The following is a 16,341-nucleotide window of genomic DNA, read 5'->3' on the forward strand; positions in this document are numbered from 1 at the left end:
CACTCTCAGGCAACGTGTTAAACTTCAAAATATGTAATTTATGGGCACCTGGGTGGCTCAGTCGTTAGGCGTCTGCCTTCAGCTCGGGTCATGGTCCTGGGGTCCTGGGATCGAGCCCCACATCAGGCTCCCTGCTCAGCGGGGAGTCTGCTTCTCCCTCTCCCACTTCCCCTGCTTGTGTTCCCTCTTTCACTGTATCTTTCTCTGTCAAATAAATAAAATCTTTAAAAAAATATGTAATTTATAACTTTATATAATGGTGGATATGCTTGCCACCCCCCACCTCCTAGTAATCCAGCTTCGGAAACACGGAGTGGAAAATGACTATTCTGAATATTTGTTTCTCTTCGTTTCCCAGTTATGATTAATGGAAAATATTGCTGTCCAAAGATATATTTCAACCACCGTTGCTTCTCAGGGCCATATCTTAACAAAGGAAGAATTGCTGAGCTGCCTCAATGTGTAGGACCTGGGAACTGTGTTCTGGTCCTCAGAGAGGTAAGGTTCTTGCCCAGGGCAAAAGAACTTGGAAATTTCACAGCAGTCTCATGGACTCATCCATACAAGGATTTGCATGCCATACATGTGACCATGCTAGGTTTGATCAGAAATGACTCACTTTTCTCCTGTATTGTTCAATGAACCAGACACATCATTACTTTTGCTCCTTTGGGAACATTCACCTATGCAATTCTTCATATAGCATGCTCACCTCTGTTCGTATAGAAAGGGCTTTTGTCAGAGGCTGCCCGAGCATGGTGCAGGGATGAGTGGGAGCATGGTCGAGGAGTCAGAGGCTGCGTGGCACTCCCAGGGGTCCGTGTTAAAGCTGCATACCTGCCAGGCTTGCCCAGCTGCCCGGCCAGGCTGCCACGCTCTGTGCATACCAGATGTAAGGACTGCTGGCGCTTTCAGCCCATGGGGTGGCAAGGCAGGGTCTGGGCAGGCCAAGCTTCTGTGTCTACCAGGACTGGCAAAGGATTTAGAAGCATATGCCAGAGTAATTTTTAATTCATGGTGCCTATTTCTTCTTGACCATAGTGTTTTGAATGTCTGAGAGGGTCTGATTGTTGTCTTAGTTGCCACTTTGGTCAGCGGTCGTATCTTGAATGTTATTATTTTGTTAGTATTTGTTAATGAATATGACTAGAATTAATCTCCTAAATGGCATTCTGGGGGATAACAAGATTCTAATAGTCTGCTTTTCTCATTCCCAACCCATATTTCTGCTTTAAAAATGGAGCGCAGGTCCTCACTTTACTTATCAATGCAGCCTATAAACCCAGTCGTGTCCTTCGGGAGCTGCAACTGGACAAAGACTCCGTGTGGCATGGATGTGGGGAGGTCCTGAAAGCCAAGTAAGTAACCTCCTCTGCCCTTCATTCTTACCTGTCTTTGACAGGCCACAGAGCCCATTCTTCCGTGCATCATGTTAGAATAGTTATGTCCCCTTGGTCAGTTCTTCCTCAGCTGTGTGTGGTGAAGGACCAGTTTCGTTTTCTTTTGCAAGTTTCCATCCTGTTGTGGGCCAGTACTTTTATGAAATATGGTAAAAATGAATTATAAGAAATAGGAAAATTACCAGACATAAAACACAAGAATAATTTGTTTTTAGATTTAAGAGCCATAAAATTACCTTTGGAAATTACTGTGAAAGTTGATAAACGCTTACTCTTGTTTTCTGACCCTGTCAATGTGACCGTTGGCCGGTGAACCTGGTCCATGACCACACTCTGAGGATCACTGCCCAAGGGTAAAGGAAAGCCTTAGTGCAAGTCACTTTTCTTTCAGTAGTTAGTGTAGAAGTTCCTATTTGGAAACCTTAAACTGAGGAACCAGAAAGCAAGAGCCTCATTTGCTAATATAAAAACCTCAACATTCATTTGTCATAGCTTAGGTGATAAATTTAAGTACAATATGCATAAACTCATTATTTTTAGAATCCTCCAACTATAAAGGACATAGACTATCCTGAGAAGCAAAGATATTTTTCAGGTCTGTGAATGCACTTGATTTTCTCTGGGTAATCACTAGCCCAGTAAACTTGGTCTCTGGCATCTTCCACGGCAGATACAAAGGAAAGAGTTACCGGGCTACTGTTGAGGTAGTGAAGACAGCAGATCGCGTCACTGAGTTCTGCCGGCAAACCTGCATCAAATTGGAGTGCTGTCCTAATCTCTTTGGCCCGAGGATGGTTCTGGACAAGTGCTCGGAGAACTGCTCTGTGCTTACAAAGACCAAATACAGTGAGTCCGGTTTTTCAAATTTGTTAACTATGACAACTGGCCATCATTTATATCTTGAAAAGTTTTTATTTTGCAGACATTCACCTGTAACACAGGTACACAAACTGTTTCTGCAAAAGGACCAGATAATGAATATTTTAGGCTGTTGGTCATATCTCCGCTGCATATTCTTCTTCTCTGTTTTGTTTTATTTTCACATTTAAAGAACACTTTTAAAGATGTAAAAGCCATTTTTAGCTTGAGGGCAATTCCAAAACAGGCCATGGGTCAGATTTGGCCCACAGGCCCATTTGCTCACTTTCACATATAGTATGTGTATAACTTAGCTATTGCATCTGATGGGATATGTGATTCATTCATACCGTCTGCGAGTACTTAGTATGTGTCCGCTGTGTGCCACCACACTTCTAGCACTGGGGTGCTACAGTAAAGAAAAGCAAATTCCTGTGCTCATTGTGAATGTGAATTACACACTGCATGTAAGCACTGTAGTGTGGGAGGCAGATGATAAGTGAACAAATAGAGACAGGTACTATGGAGAAAAGTGAGGCAAGATAAGCAAGCACAGGAGGGGCGTAAGGAAGGCTAGGAGGTGGGATTACTGTTCAGAGGTGGTTAGGGAAGTCTTCCTGCCAGGTAACAACCTGAAGGAAGCAAGAGAGCCAGCTGTGCGGACATCAGGTGAGAGTGTTGTGGATGGGGGGCAGCAAGAGCACGGGCAGGAGCAGGAGCTCGCTTTGTGTCTGCAAGGAGCAGCAAAGAAGCCGCTGTGGTTGGGAGGCATCAGTAGCAGGAAAGGGGTAGTTCAGGCCTCACTCAGAACTGTCACGGCAACACCTCATCCCTCTCACTGCTTAGCTTCTCCTATGTGAAACTGCGCGTGTGCGCGCCCCCACACACACTCACTCACTCACGTCATATAAGATGAAATTTCCAGTTCGGAGCCTTGTCAAGGCATTGTTGCCCAAAGACAAAATTCTGATCCTACCTTTCCTTAAATTTTACAAGCCCTGATGTCACTTGGGAGAATTAATACAGAGGAAGATTTTACCTTGTTAAATTTGAAGATTTCTTTTAGGGATCTCTAATCTGGTGCATCTTAAACTTTATCATGCATGCAGATCAGCTGAGGATCTTGTTAAAATGAAAGTTCTGATTCATCAGGTCTGTGGGTATCTGGGGTCTAAATGTGTCTGCTTTTCCAGCAAGCTCCCAGACCCTGTTGATGCTGCTGGTCTGAGGTCATTTAGCATGATGAGCTTGCTAATCAGTGTTTGAATCGCAAAATCATAGAAGAGTCTAACCTTGTAGTTTCTGTTTATATTTGTTGGATTGTAAACTCCTTAAAGGCAGGGATTGGTGTTAGCTTATAGTGTCATATTCAGCACTTAGGTTTAGCAAGTTGCAAGTATTAATAGCTAAGTGAAATATACTGTACATACATGTACATCACTTTGAGCCTATGGAGGATTTGCAGATTTTATTAGCTTTTTGTCTAAATTTATTTTTCTAAATGATATAAGCCTAGACTTTAGGAGAGAGTGTTTATGATTTTTCCCAGTTAGTAATTTGAGTGTTATCAAATGGATTTATATCCTATAGAATATAGAATATATATGGTTCATTTTTAGAATTGTCTTTGTATTCTAAAATTTATATGAAAATGTACAGGATCTAGAATAGCCAAAAGAATCCTGAAAAAGAATAAAGTTGGAGAACTTACTGTGTCTGCCTTTGAGTTTTACCATAAAGGTAGAGTAATTAGTAGTGGGGTGGATTAAATAGTCACACAGAGTGATGGGACAGAACAGAGGGGCCAGAAATAGACCCAGATTTATGTGATTAAATGATTTTCAGCAAAGATGAAAAACTTAACAGGGAGAGGAAGTTCTTTCAACAAATGGCACTGGTACAATTGGATTTCCAAATTAGAAAAAAACAAAAGCAAAACTCCTTGGCTCCTACCTCACTATATATGAAAATTAATTTAAGGTGTATCATAGGCCTAAGGTAAAAGCTAAAACTGTAAAGCTCCCAGAATAAAACAAGAAGGGTATCATCAAGACCTAGGGGTAAGCAAAGATTTCTTAGGAAACAGAATGCACTAACATAAAGGAAAAAATCACCAAAATTAAAAACTTCTGCTCAGAGAATTTCTCCAGGATGTAGTAAATACTCCCACAACTCCATAATAAGAGAAACTTGGAAGGTAGAGAAAGCTGATAGTTGTATGATATTGTGAATATGCTAAATACCACTGAACTGTACATTTGAAAATGGTTCATTGTATGTTATGTGACTTTTACCTCAATTTTTAAAAATTTAAAAATAAAAAGAAAATGTTCTGGAATTAGATGGTGGTGATAATTGCAAACATACTGAATATACTAAAAATCACTGGATTTGTGCAATTTAAAATGATGGATTTTATATTGTGAATTATATCTCAATATAAAAAAGATGTAGAAAGAAAACCATTTTAAAAATGAACAAAAAACTTGAATAGGCACTTCACAAAAAAGATGCATACATGGTCAATAAGCGCATGAAAACGTGCTCAATATCATTAGTCATCAGGGAAATGCAAATCTAAACTATAATGAGAAATTACTACATATCCACTAAATTGGCTAAAATGAAAAAGATGGACAGTCCCACAAGTTGGCAAAGGTGTAGACAACTAGATCTCTTACACATTGCTGGTTGGAGTGTCAAATTATACAACCCTTTAAGGAAATTCTTTGACAGTTTCTTTAAAAGTTAATCTACATCTGCTGTATGTATGATCCAGCAATTCCATCCCTAGGTATTTACCCGAGGAAAATGAAAATATGCCCACTAAAAGCCTTGGACAAGAATATTCATTGCCAAGGCTTCCTTCTGCAACAGGTCACGCTCTCGCTCACTCTCTTTCTGCCGCCATCTTGGTTCCGCGTTCCCCTCACAAAATGCCTGGTGAAGCCACAGACCCCTTCTCTGCTACAGAGCAGGAGTTGCCACAGCCCCAGGTTGGGACAGGGTCTGGAACAGAATCTGACAGTGATGACTCAGTACCGGAGCTTGAAGAACAGGATTCCACACAGGCAGCCACACAACAGGCCCAGCTGGCAGCAGCCGCTGGAATTGATGAAGAACCAGTCAGTAAAGCAAAACAGAGCCGGAGTGAAAAGAAGGCACGGAAGGTTACAGGGGTTACAAGAGTCACTACCCAGAAATCTAAGAATATCCTCTTTGTCATCACAAAACCAGATGTCTACAGGAGCCCAGCTTCAGATACCTACATCGTTTTGGGGGAAGCCAAGATCGAGGATTTAACTCAGCAAGCACAGCTAGCAGCTGCTGAGAAATTCAAAGTTCAAGGTAAAGCCGTCTCAGACATTCAAGAAAACACACAGACTCCAGCTGTGCAAGAGGAGAGTGAAGAGGAAGAGGCTGATGAAACCGGTGTAGAGGTTAAGGACATAGAATCGGTCATGTCACAAGCTAGTATGTCAAGAGCAAAGGCAGTCCGAGCCCTGAAGAACAACAGTAATGATATTGTAAATGCTATTATGGAATTAACAATGTAACCATCTGAAAATGAGGACTTTTTTTGGTGTTTCAAAAGAATAACTGCAGCTTGGTTTGAAATTTGTACTGTTTCTATCATTAATAAAGTTATGGCTTCTTGTTGGACGAAAAAAAAGAAAAGAACGTTCATTGCCATATAGTAACAGCCAAAACCTGGGAACAGCCCAGGTGCCTGTCAGCAGGAGAATAGTTAAACTAGTATGTTCTATACAATGAAATGCTCTTCATCAGTAGAAGGGAATGAAGTATTCATACACACAGCAGTATAGGTGAAACTCAAAAACATGCTGAGTGAAAGAAACTTTGTCCAAGAAGCACCTTGTTCCACAGATGAGGCAAAACTAATCTATACCGATGGAAATTGGAATGTGGTTGCTTCTGGTGAGGGGGACTGACTGGGAAGGGACCCTGGGAACTTTCTAGGTTGATGGAGATGTTCTTTATCTTGATAGAGGGAAGGTTATTCAGGCGTATGCATTTGTCAGTACTAATTATACTGTACATTTAAGATCTGGACAGTTACGAGTATTCCCTGATACGGAATTTAAACGTTAATCAAATACAATGTACCTGTTTTCTGCTGTGCTAGTAGAATCTCTTGTGGTGTGAGGTGTACAAAAATCGTGAGGCTACTTCATTTTTCTTTGTCCTTCACATTTAGCACACTATTATGGAAAGAAGAAAAATAAAAGAATCGGGAGGCCACCTGGTGGGCATAGCAACTTAGCATGTGCCCTGAAAAAAGCCAGTAAGAGGAGGAAGAGGCGGAAAAATGTCTTTGTCCATAAGAAGAAACGCTCCTCGGCATCTGTTGATAACACTCCAGCAGGCTCGCCCCAGGTACGAGGTCTGTGATGTACCTGTGCTGTCTAGAAGCCAGGAGGTCCCTGCCATCCAGCACAGACACAGAAGGGCAACCTGCGGGCCTTTCTCAGTCAGATCCCGGCCCAGCAGAAGGTGGTTTGTGGCCCAGGAGCTGGTTTGTCGTCAATTTCAATGAGACTTTTCTCTCCGTTTCCTCTAGGGAAGTGGGGGTGAAGATGAGGATGACCCAGATGAAGGGGATGATGAGTCCCTGAGTGAGGGCAGTACATCTGAGCAGCAGGACGAGCTACAGGAAGAGTCAGAGATGTCAGAGAAAAAGTCGTGCTCTTCCTCTCCCACCCAAAGTGAGGTCTCTGCATCGCTGCCTCCAGACAGACAACGGAGAAAAAGAGAGCTTCGCACTTTTTCGTTTTCTGATGATGAGAATAAACCTCCTTCACCAAAGGTACCCATTTTTAAAATACACTGCCTTTTATTTCTCTCTCTAGAATTTCCCTCTAAAATCTGATTTTTTTAAAGATTTATTTGACAGAGACAGCGAGAGAGGGAATACAAGCAGGGGGAGTAGGAGAAGCAGGCTTCCCGCGGAGCAGGGAGCCCGATGCGGGGCTCGATCCCAGGACCCTGGGACCATGACCTGAGCCGAAGGCGGACGCTTAACGACTGAGCCACCCAGGCGCCCCTCTAAAATCTGATTGTTAGTGATGTGAGCATTCCATTTATTTCAGAACAGGCTTCAGTTGTTAAAAGAATTCTGAATTCAGTGATTTACTTGCATTGCAAGGATTATTTGGAGATCAACTACCTATCAGAAAGAAGGTGTCTCTGAGTAGCTGCTTACTTTGAGTTAAACTAGCAATGAAACTTTTTTTTTTTTTAGCTATAACCTGTCAGTTTAGGGAAAACTGCTTTTTTGATATTTTTGATAGATGATTCTGTAGAAATAAGTTATTTATCCTTTTGATTCTGGTGAAGCTATTTTGTTTGGTATATTTAATATATACATAAATGTGTATTACATAACGTACACACTACAAGAGTGGCAGTTAAGTCACTGTTTTAAAACTGGGTTGTGTTTTAAATATATTGCCTGAACTGAAGCAGTAAATGATTTCTCCAGATGATTTAGTTAAGCCTTCTTTTCTTCTGAAGTAGCATCCCATTCACTGCATACCCTACCAGACAGCAACTCGAAATAGATCAGGGAACAAATGGGAGACTTAAAAACCATTTTTCTCTGTTAAATTGGCCAAATTATTTGTACTGGAACTTTGAGATAAATTCTTCCCCATTGATATTTCTTATTATAAAAGGCAACCATTTTCTGACTACCTAGTGTATGTGGACCTTGGCCATCTTTGCTGGGAGAAATCTTGCCCTAAAACCCCCTTAAATCCTGCCTCAAAGGGTTATGAATTTATATAGAGAGACTTCTTTAGAATAAAATAACTCTGACACCATTTGGTTTGCTTTGTTGCGGGCAACGAAGGAAATCAGGATTGAAGTCGATGAGAGGCTCCACCTGGACAGTAACCCCCTCAAGTGGAGTGTGGCAGACGTTGTCCGGTTCATCAGATCCACCGACTGTGCTCCGTTAGCGAGGATATTTCTAGACCAGGTAATTGTAGAGACCTGTCAGTTTTAGTAATTTGTCTCTTTAGCAAAGGACTATGGGTGTAATAGTGATTTATTTACAAGTCTGAGGAAAACTATATCTATCCAAAAGAAAAATGTAGTTCCCCTTTTAGGAGTCGTAGAAAGAGGATTGTAAGAGGTCGTGATTCCGACTTCCCCCACATTTGAAGCGAATGATCATGTGTTGCCATTTTTCTCAAGACTTTGTTTCGATCCCCCAAATATTTAAATGGCTTAAAATCAAGCATGCAGTTCTTAATTGTGCTCTTATTTTCCAAAGTAATGATTTGCTTGTTTTTAAGAATAATTAACATCTGTAATATGTTAGGCTCTAAAGTGGTGACCAGTTTTAAGGCAAGTTTTCTGAAACAAATAGTCTGTGACCTTAAACAAATACTAATTTTTTTTTGATAATTGGGGAGATTCTAAACTGAACATCTTTGACGAGCTCATGAAGCTTTTATGAATGTTACAGAGTAGGAAAACGTTGAAGTTTATAGTTAATATTTTCTTTCAGATTTAGAAAGCATCCTCTAAAAAAGATGTTTCCTTTGGTACATTTAATAGTCACAAAGCTAGTTTGTTTACTGAATTTCTGCAGAGCAGAAACTGTAGAATGGATTCTTATCCTTGGTAAAAGTTTATCCTTAATTCTGAAGATTAATTAGCATGGAGGACTGCGGGGGCACGTGGAAGAAACTGTGTGATGCTTGTGTTAAGGGGGAAAGTAAGGAAATTCCTTTCCTTCCAAAATCAGGGACTCTAATTTTGACCCAAACCAAAGGGAACAGGGGCTGTCTTGATTGAGCTGCCATCCATGTGCACATCAGAGATAATGCGTATTTTATGCTTTAACAGGAAATTGATGGGCAGGCCCTGTTGCTCCTTACCCTTCCCACTGTTCAAGAGTGCATGGACTTAAAATTGGGCCCTGCCATCAAACTCTGCCACCACATAGAAAGGATCAAGTTTGCTTTCTATGAGCAGTTTGCCAACTGAGAAGGACAACCAAAGTGAGTTGTGTCTTTGAAGCACAAATGCAGCAAATCCTTCTCACTGCTCTACAAGTGGAGCTGAATCAGCCCTGGGGCTCTGGGCCCTGCAGGGGTCGGCTTGCTCTCTTTGCACTTTCAGGGAAGGAGGACCCACTGAGGAAGCAAAAACTGCACAGAAGTGGCTCTCCTGCCAGTGGAAATGTGGACATCTCTTGGTCAGCAGATTGCAGTTTTAAAAAAAGAAGGGTTGTGAAGAAAAGACTCATGTAAGAAGAAGCAGCATTTCCAGTGGTGTGGCCTGAAAACAAAGAATAATGTAGGCTGCTGGAAAGCACCCTTATGGTTGTTTTCTTTTTGTTCTGTTCCTTCCCATTGTAGATTGAACTCTGTTCTCTGCTTTCTCTTTCTTGGAAAGAGAGGACATAGCTTTAAGTCAGCACTGATTTGGGACTGTGCCTAAGGCACATCAGTGCTTCATTGTCATTGTGTTTTTAAGCTTTTTTAAATTAAAACAGTTCATTTCGGGGATGATGATGTGGCTCTAGGGTTTTGAATGTACAGTCACACTTTGATCCATTTTAAAATCTATTCTTAGGAGTTCCTTTGTTTACTACCTCTGTTGATGATTGAGCTTACAGCCATGTATAAGGTTTTTTTGTATGATGCCATTTTTAAGCTACATGAACACTAAAACTATGATAGAAGCTGGAGAAAAAGCAAAACAAAACACTGTTTCCTTTCTTAAAAATACCATGTGAGCACTTAACACCAGTTTCTGGCCTGATCTGAGAACCCTGCTGCATGGTTTCCTGCCTGGACCCAGTGTGGGCTCCCTGTTAGTAGGTGGTCTCTCAAAGATTGTGGGTATTTCTGTTGAGTTGCTCTCTCCCCATCAGTCCTCAGAGGGACTTCAGTGGGTCTTATTTTATGTTTACTTTCCTCTATAGCTGTCTGTTTCATTTCGAGAGTCCTCACTTTGGGTGAAAATCAGTAGGTGTTCCTTGGACCCACAGGAAAACCCATTTCCCATTCTTTCTCGGCGTCTCCAGGCCGAGAGTGTAGAAGCACAACAGAGAAAACATTTTGGGGGGTGATGCAGAGCATGGAGTTTCTGTAACAGTGTGTCCTCATGTCCTCAGTGGCCGCATAAAGATTGAGCGGTGGTTAAGGATTCTGGAAACCTCTTTGCCTAGTCACAGTTACATGTCCTCTTAGTGAAACCTTTAAATTGAATGTAATCTGCAGGCTGAGAATTCTCACTCAACGGCTCAACAACTTGGTTTTCTTTTAGGTGTTACTTTTGGCCCAGTTCAAGTTGACATGAAACTATAGGCAAATTTTCATTTAGGATTGCACTGCTAGCAACTATAGAATAACAGCATTTGCTGTGCTGTTCCAGCCAGGAGGAATGAGGAAAGATGCACACATAGATTGCTTCCTTTAAATGGTTTGCATTGCTGAGTGTTTTGGGGTTGGTTTTTTGTTTTTTTTATCCTAGTTACCTCCAAATTTATAACTTAATCACTCATCTTCAAGATTTGAAAATGTTTTAAAACTACAAACTTGGTGAATTCTAAACAGCTATACAAATATAAGGTAATATTATTACAAATTTAAACTGTTGATTTTTCCCTTTTCTTCAGAACCCTCTCCTGCTCCCAACAGTTTATGGACCTTGGCAGACATTCTGTAGTCTGCACCCTTTCTTCACTGGATTATTTATGAACCACCTTAATTCAAGCCCTCCAGCCAAACCATATATTAAAGCATCAATTCTTTGCTTAGGTAACCACCAGATAGACCTGGAAAGAAGCTTCATTTAAGTAAAAGTTAATATGTTTCAACTCAGAGATCCAGTTTTTAAAAATGTAATTCTATGCCTATGGAAGAGAAGTATATATAAGATGCTTGGGAACAATTAGTGTTAAGTACATGGTCTTGGGGCAGGGGGTGCATAACTTACATAATTAAAGTTCCTGCGACCTCAGCAGTTAAGGCACTAAGGCAAAGGGAGTTCCTTGAAGAAGATCAATGTTTGTTTTATTTAGGGAAATGGAGATTTACTTCCTATGAAAGGGAATTGACCAAGTGCCACAGTGAATACATTAAATTGTCTCTCTCTCACCTTCTCCAAAACCATACATAGGTAAAGGGGGCAGAGCCCCTGGAAAGGTGAAACTCATGGCCCTTAGTAGTCTTGGATCTGGATATAGTCAGGGCTCGGCTGGCTCCTCTGTGTACCGTGATTATTCAAGCTCAGCTTTCTCTTAGAAGCCAACTCTAAGTTGGGTTTCCCTTAATAGTTCTTGCATTCTCATGGCGAGATACAGTTTCTCAGGCAACTGCATTAAATAATTATATACTGCCACCCCCCACTCCCAGGTATTAAATAAGAGAAGGTAAATGTTTGAGAATTTGGTACAGGGCATTTTTTTTTTTTTTTTAAGTTTACAGTTTAGACTATATCCCTCATAAGGCTGCTGGGGCTTGGCTGGACAACAGTGACAGTCTAATTCCTCTGATTCTGAAACAGATTTTAAACCTGATAATAACTCACCATGTTGGGGTAAAATGTTTATATATTACACATGGATACATGAACTTTGTTTTTTAAAGGCTGTTACCCTCTTAAGAAAGATACATTGTGAGGGGCTGCATTTGTCTGAATTTCACCTTCAGCTGGCCCCACAGCCACCTGAGGTCAGAAAGTTTTCCATGATCCATTTTTTGATCCTGAATTGACAAACTTGGAAACAGGTGAATGGACTATATAAGCCTCCTGGACCTTGAAGTTGACTGACCACTCTTAGCCTATGTTAGTATGTTAGGGAAACCTTTTATTGTACATGAAGATTTGCTGTGACATTTTGACTGTATTTTGTGGGCTTCTGGAAACTATGCTATTTTCGTTTGTAAACTGCCCTCATCCTTCTCAGTTGGAGAGTTGAGGTATCTAATACAGGGGATGCATTACTGGGGCTTTACCTATATCTGCCTTTCTTTGGCGAAGTAGGTGACTCCCAGCATGTATGTTGTAGATGCATGAGGTCAGGGAAGGATACTTAGCAACCCCGGAAGAGATGGGCTTCTTGGTAAATATTTATTGAATTATGATAGAGGCAGACATGGAAGACCAGCTCGGAGCTTGGCCTTTATATGCCTCTTCTCCTGGAAGTAAAATTATTCTCACTGTGAGAGAGAAGGCCTTGGACCAAAGCTTCCTGAGGACTTGAATATATTTTACTCACTCTCTTTTATTAATTCTGTCACTAATGTGGTACCTGAATACAGATTAAAACCTTAGGAGGCCTCAGCTAGGGCAGGACTCAGAACCATTCCCCTCTGGCAAGCCAAAAAGCATTTCTGGGGAACACACAGAACATTAGGAAATTGTTAACAGTAGGTAAGAATTATCTAGATGGGAACTTTGGGAAAACTCACACACACTTATATTTACTTGACACCTATCACCAAAGACTTATACTGAAGACCCCGTTCACTGGTTTGATTGATGCCCACAGAAGCTCTGAGAGAGATGTTAGGAGCTTAGTCTCAACAGCGGAAACACGTCCTGGGTTTGGGCACTGATCCTGTATACTAGGGATGGGGTGTGTGTGTGAGAGTTCAGAAGTGTTCTGTGTTATCATTTGGCCTTAGGAAGATGAAGGAGAAGACATCACTAACAAGTGAAGTATAAGTCTTGGTGGGAACCAGGGACCCCCTTTTAAAATGTGAATGTCTTTGGTCCTGGGTCCACTGTAAATAACATGTGTCACGGTCATGACACTATCTCAGAAACTCTGTAGAACAAAGTCCCCTGCGAAGCCAAAAAGAAGTCAGTCCCTTTCATGCAGTTGTAACTCTTCCATGACTTGATTCACTTTACAACGTTCTATTAGTGAATTTTGATGATTCTCACCCCTTGTGTGAGAATGTACATACTTTGGAAATTTGAATCTGTCCAAGCAAGCCACCTATGGACTTGGAGTTTTTGCAGAAGAGTTCTAGACTCAAAGCCCAATCCACGGATCTGGTTCTAAACCTTCTCACTTGGGGTTTCCTCATACTTGCCCCAGACCACAGGGTAGCCTTGTTTCTGAGGGCAGCCTGCAGGGTGAAGGTATAGAAGGTGGTGGGCAGTAAATGCACTGGAGGTTTTCTTGCTTTTGGTGTTTCAGAACTCTTAGATTTTTCACAAGAACCAGCAAAACCAGAAGAGGGGGAATGGAGAAACAGGCCTAAAACTCCCTCCCCTTAGGTCTTTTCTGACTTACCACACCATTTGGGTTTGTCCTGGTGCTATGGCCTATCACAGAGGACTTTTTTAAAAGAGAAACAACCTACAGCCTTGGTGGACAAGTCCTCAACACCAGCAGTCAAGTGTGGACCCTGATCTATTTTTGGGGACAAAGGATGATACTGCCTAGTGAGATGATGCCACCATTGCTGATGGGGGTGCCTGTTCTCAGGATGTGTGGAAACTCAGTCCTGAGGGGTTTCTACGTGGTTTAGTTAACCTAACTGCATGCCTAACTTGGCAGAATGGAGGTGGGCAAATAGTGCTGGAAGGATGAGGGTAGGCTTTGGGGGTAAATCAAGTCACAAAGCAGATGACTGAAGGGCCTGTACAAAGGTTAGACAAAGTTAAAACTGACAGTTCCTTATGTCCTTTTGCAAGAAGGCTCTAGGGAAGTGTAGTTGAAATGCTTCTTTTGAGATTTTAAAGTGCTCATTTCTTTTCCTCTTCCTTTCATCCTTTTTTTGGTTGAATATTCTCTAAAGACAATCAGAGGCCTGCTAGGGTGGGACTTCTGGCTGGTTCCAGCACTGTCCTTGGGCCTCTTTCTGATACTAAATTGTTGGAACCGATGCACTTTGTTTATGCTATCCTTTTTTTTAAGCTGCTTGTTTGGAACAAAATGAAATGCATATTGCATTGTATCCTTCCTGCTTGCTGTTTTACTCAATTTTAAAAGTTATGCATTGAGGATAAAGTATAATTAAGGAGAAATATGCACAAGAATACCTATTAAAATAACTCCCATCAAGTTTGATGGGTGTAACTTCAAGGGATTAAAAAATAACTATTTTGGATGAATATTTTGCGTGGGGTTTTTTTGTAAATAAGAGTGTATAAGAACTTGTGGTATATTATGACAGTTTTAAGTGGTTGTAAGAGAATTAAAACAGGTCTTAAGCTATGTTTAACTTCATTTGACAGCAAAGAAGACATTTTGGCCTGAGTAAATCCTTCAAAACTCTTTCCAGTGGGGCCTCAGAATCATCTCTGAAAGGAGGAGAAAGTTCCTTCCTTCTTCAATAAAATGTACCTTTCCAGAATTCTCTCCCCTCTCCTGTTGTCCGATCTTTACCCTCTGGATTTGGGTACTTTTAAATTGCAGTTCAGGAAAGGTAGGAAGAGCAGAATTTCCCCACAGCGACCTTGCTCCTGGCATTGGGGAATCTGCCCATGATCTCAGAAGAATGCTTCTCGTTTGTCTACATTTGCTTTGGTACAGCAGCAGCGGGCCTTAAGGATCCCTCCACATGGATGTGCAGAGCAGTGCTTTGTCAAAAACTTCATTCTTCAGCTCTATGTGCAACTTTCCTTAAGCTGTCTATATCTTCAAGCAATTAACAGTCTCCTTACGCCCAGCCCACAATCTCTTCTGCTTTAAGTACACATCCTCTCATTTGTTTCCCTCCAAACATGGACTGTAACTGTTGAGCATCCCCATAAGAGACCTTCTTAGATTTAAAGACAGTAACACAATATTCCCTGACCTATTTATTTTCTTAACCTGATTTTCTGTATTTTCCCATGGTCAATACTTGTGGAGAGTTTTAAATTTTATAAATTAAAATTCAGTTTAATTTAAAAAAGTGTTGCCATGTTCTCTGTGCCAGGCACTATGTTGGATTCAAGGGTGAATAAAAACCAGTTCCCACCCTCAGAAGGCTCACACTCAGCTGTGAGAGAGAGACGTGTACAGCCACCTAATGGAGCAGTCGGAAAAGTTTTAGTGGAGCAGTATTAACAAGGTCATGTGGAAGCCCGCTGGGGAGAGGGAGGTCAGGCGGGCCTCAAGCTCGAATAGCAGTTCATTCAGCAGGGAAAAGGAAACAGTGGTACATGCAGCTAGAATGCCATTTTAGACACAGGAGGTGTGAAGTGCACTGTAAGAGAAGGCTCTAAGGAGCCAATAGCATTTTTGTTCTCTGCATAATCAGGTTAATATTCCTGTCAACCAAGAAGGCTTTTGTAAGCATTTAGCCCATTGGAAATCTGAGGTGGCTATCTTTTAGTATATGTGCTGCCGAAGCGAGCAATGAGGTGGCTATCTTTTAGGGAAAATTTCCCTAAATATAGTTTTTCTTGTTCCACAAATGTAGCCCAGTGCCTACATGGAGTAATACCATGTGTACATGGTCACTAAGTGGATGCAGCAGGAAGGCTAGGGACTGGAGAGCACCAACAATAAGTGTCTGGAGAAAAGCCAGAGGGGCTGGGAAGGCAGATGGGAAAATAGGGGCTAGAGGCCCTGGTAGAGGTAGGGAGTGGGTTCCAAGGAGTCAAAGGGTTAGGGTGGGAGTAAACATGCATGTGTGGAGGCGGACCTTAGAGGTTCTGGCAGTTACCAACAATTTGGCTTTATGAAGCACGTTCAAGACGGACAAGATGGGGACATGTGCACATGTTTTCGGTATAAATCTTGTGTATTTCTAAACGACAGCGATTGGATTAAAATGGCCATCTCCATAATGTTTAGGAAGAAAAATGTCGACTCGGGCCTGACTGACGAATCGAGGATAAGCTTTTGGTCACAATATTCGTACTAACAAGGAAAGTAGAAGGACGCCAAACGTCTGGATTGGAAGGAATATGCTAGTGTGCAGTCTTGGATTGTTTTCCTCACGGCCTCCTTCAGAATAATCTAGGCTGCTAGCTGAAAATGCACGTTATTCCACCCTGTCTCAGAACTACTGAATCAAAATCTGAGGGTGGAATCCAGGAGTATTTTAATAAATCTTGCAGGGTATGAGGGCTTCATCTTGGAAAGGAAAAGAAT

General features: G+C 41.5%; 1 protein-coding gene and 1 pseudogene across 2 annotated transcripts in view; both read left to right on the forward strand.

Moving 5' to 3' along the window:
- SFMBT1 (Scm like with four mbt domains 1) overlaps positions 1-15,107 on the forward strand; it is a 125,945-nt gene extending 110,838 nt beyond the window's left edge. For both annotated transcript variants that reach the window (XM_028124500.2, XM_028124502.2), the window contains exons 16-22: positions 359-498; positions 1,249-1,358; positions 2,071-2,246; positions 6,478-6,656; positions 6,841-7,086; positions 8,131-8,259; positions 9,135-15,107. In XM_028124500.2, coding sequence (XP_027980301.1) covers positions 359-498; positions 1,249-1,358; positions 2,071-2,246; positions 6,478-6,656; positions 6,841-7,086; positions 8,131-8,259; positions 9,135-9,275 — 1,121 coding nt within the window. In that variant the 3' untranslated portion in view covers positions 9,276-15,107. The remainder of the gene's footprint in view (positions 1-358; positions 499-1,248; positions 1,359-2,070; positions 2,247-6,477; positions 6,657-6,840; positions 7,087-8,130; positions 8,260-9,134) is intronic.
- On the forward strand, positions 5,172-5,815 carry LOC114225086 (nascent polypeptide-associated complex subunit alpha pseudogene; annotated as a pseudogene).
- Positions 15,108-16,341: the final 1,234 nt, after the last annotated feature.

The sequence above is a fragment of the Eumetopias jubatus genome, unplaced genomic scaffold (assembly GCF_037043125.1).
Source record: "Eumetopias jubatus isolate StellerSeaLion01/CBP00866 unplaced genomic scaffold, mEumJub1_p1.0 scaffold_1, whole genome shotgun sequence".
In the NCBI taxonomy this organism is placed as follows: Eukaryota; Metazoa; Chordata; class Mammalia; order Carnivora; family Otariidae; genus Eumetopias; species Eumetopias jubatus.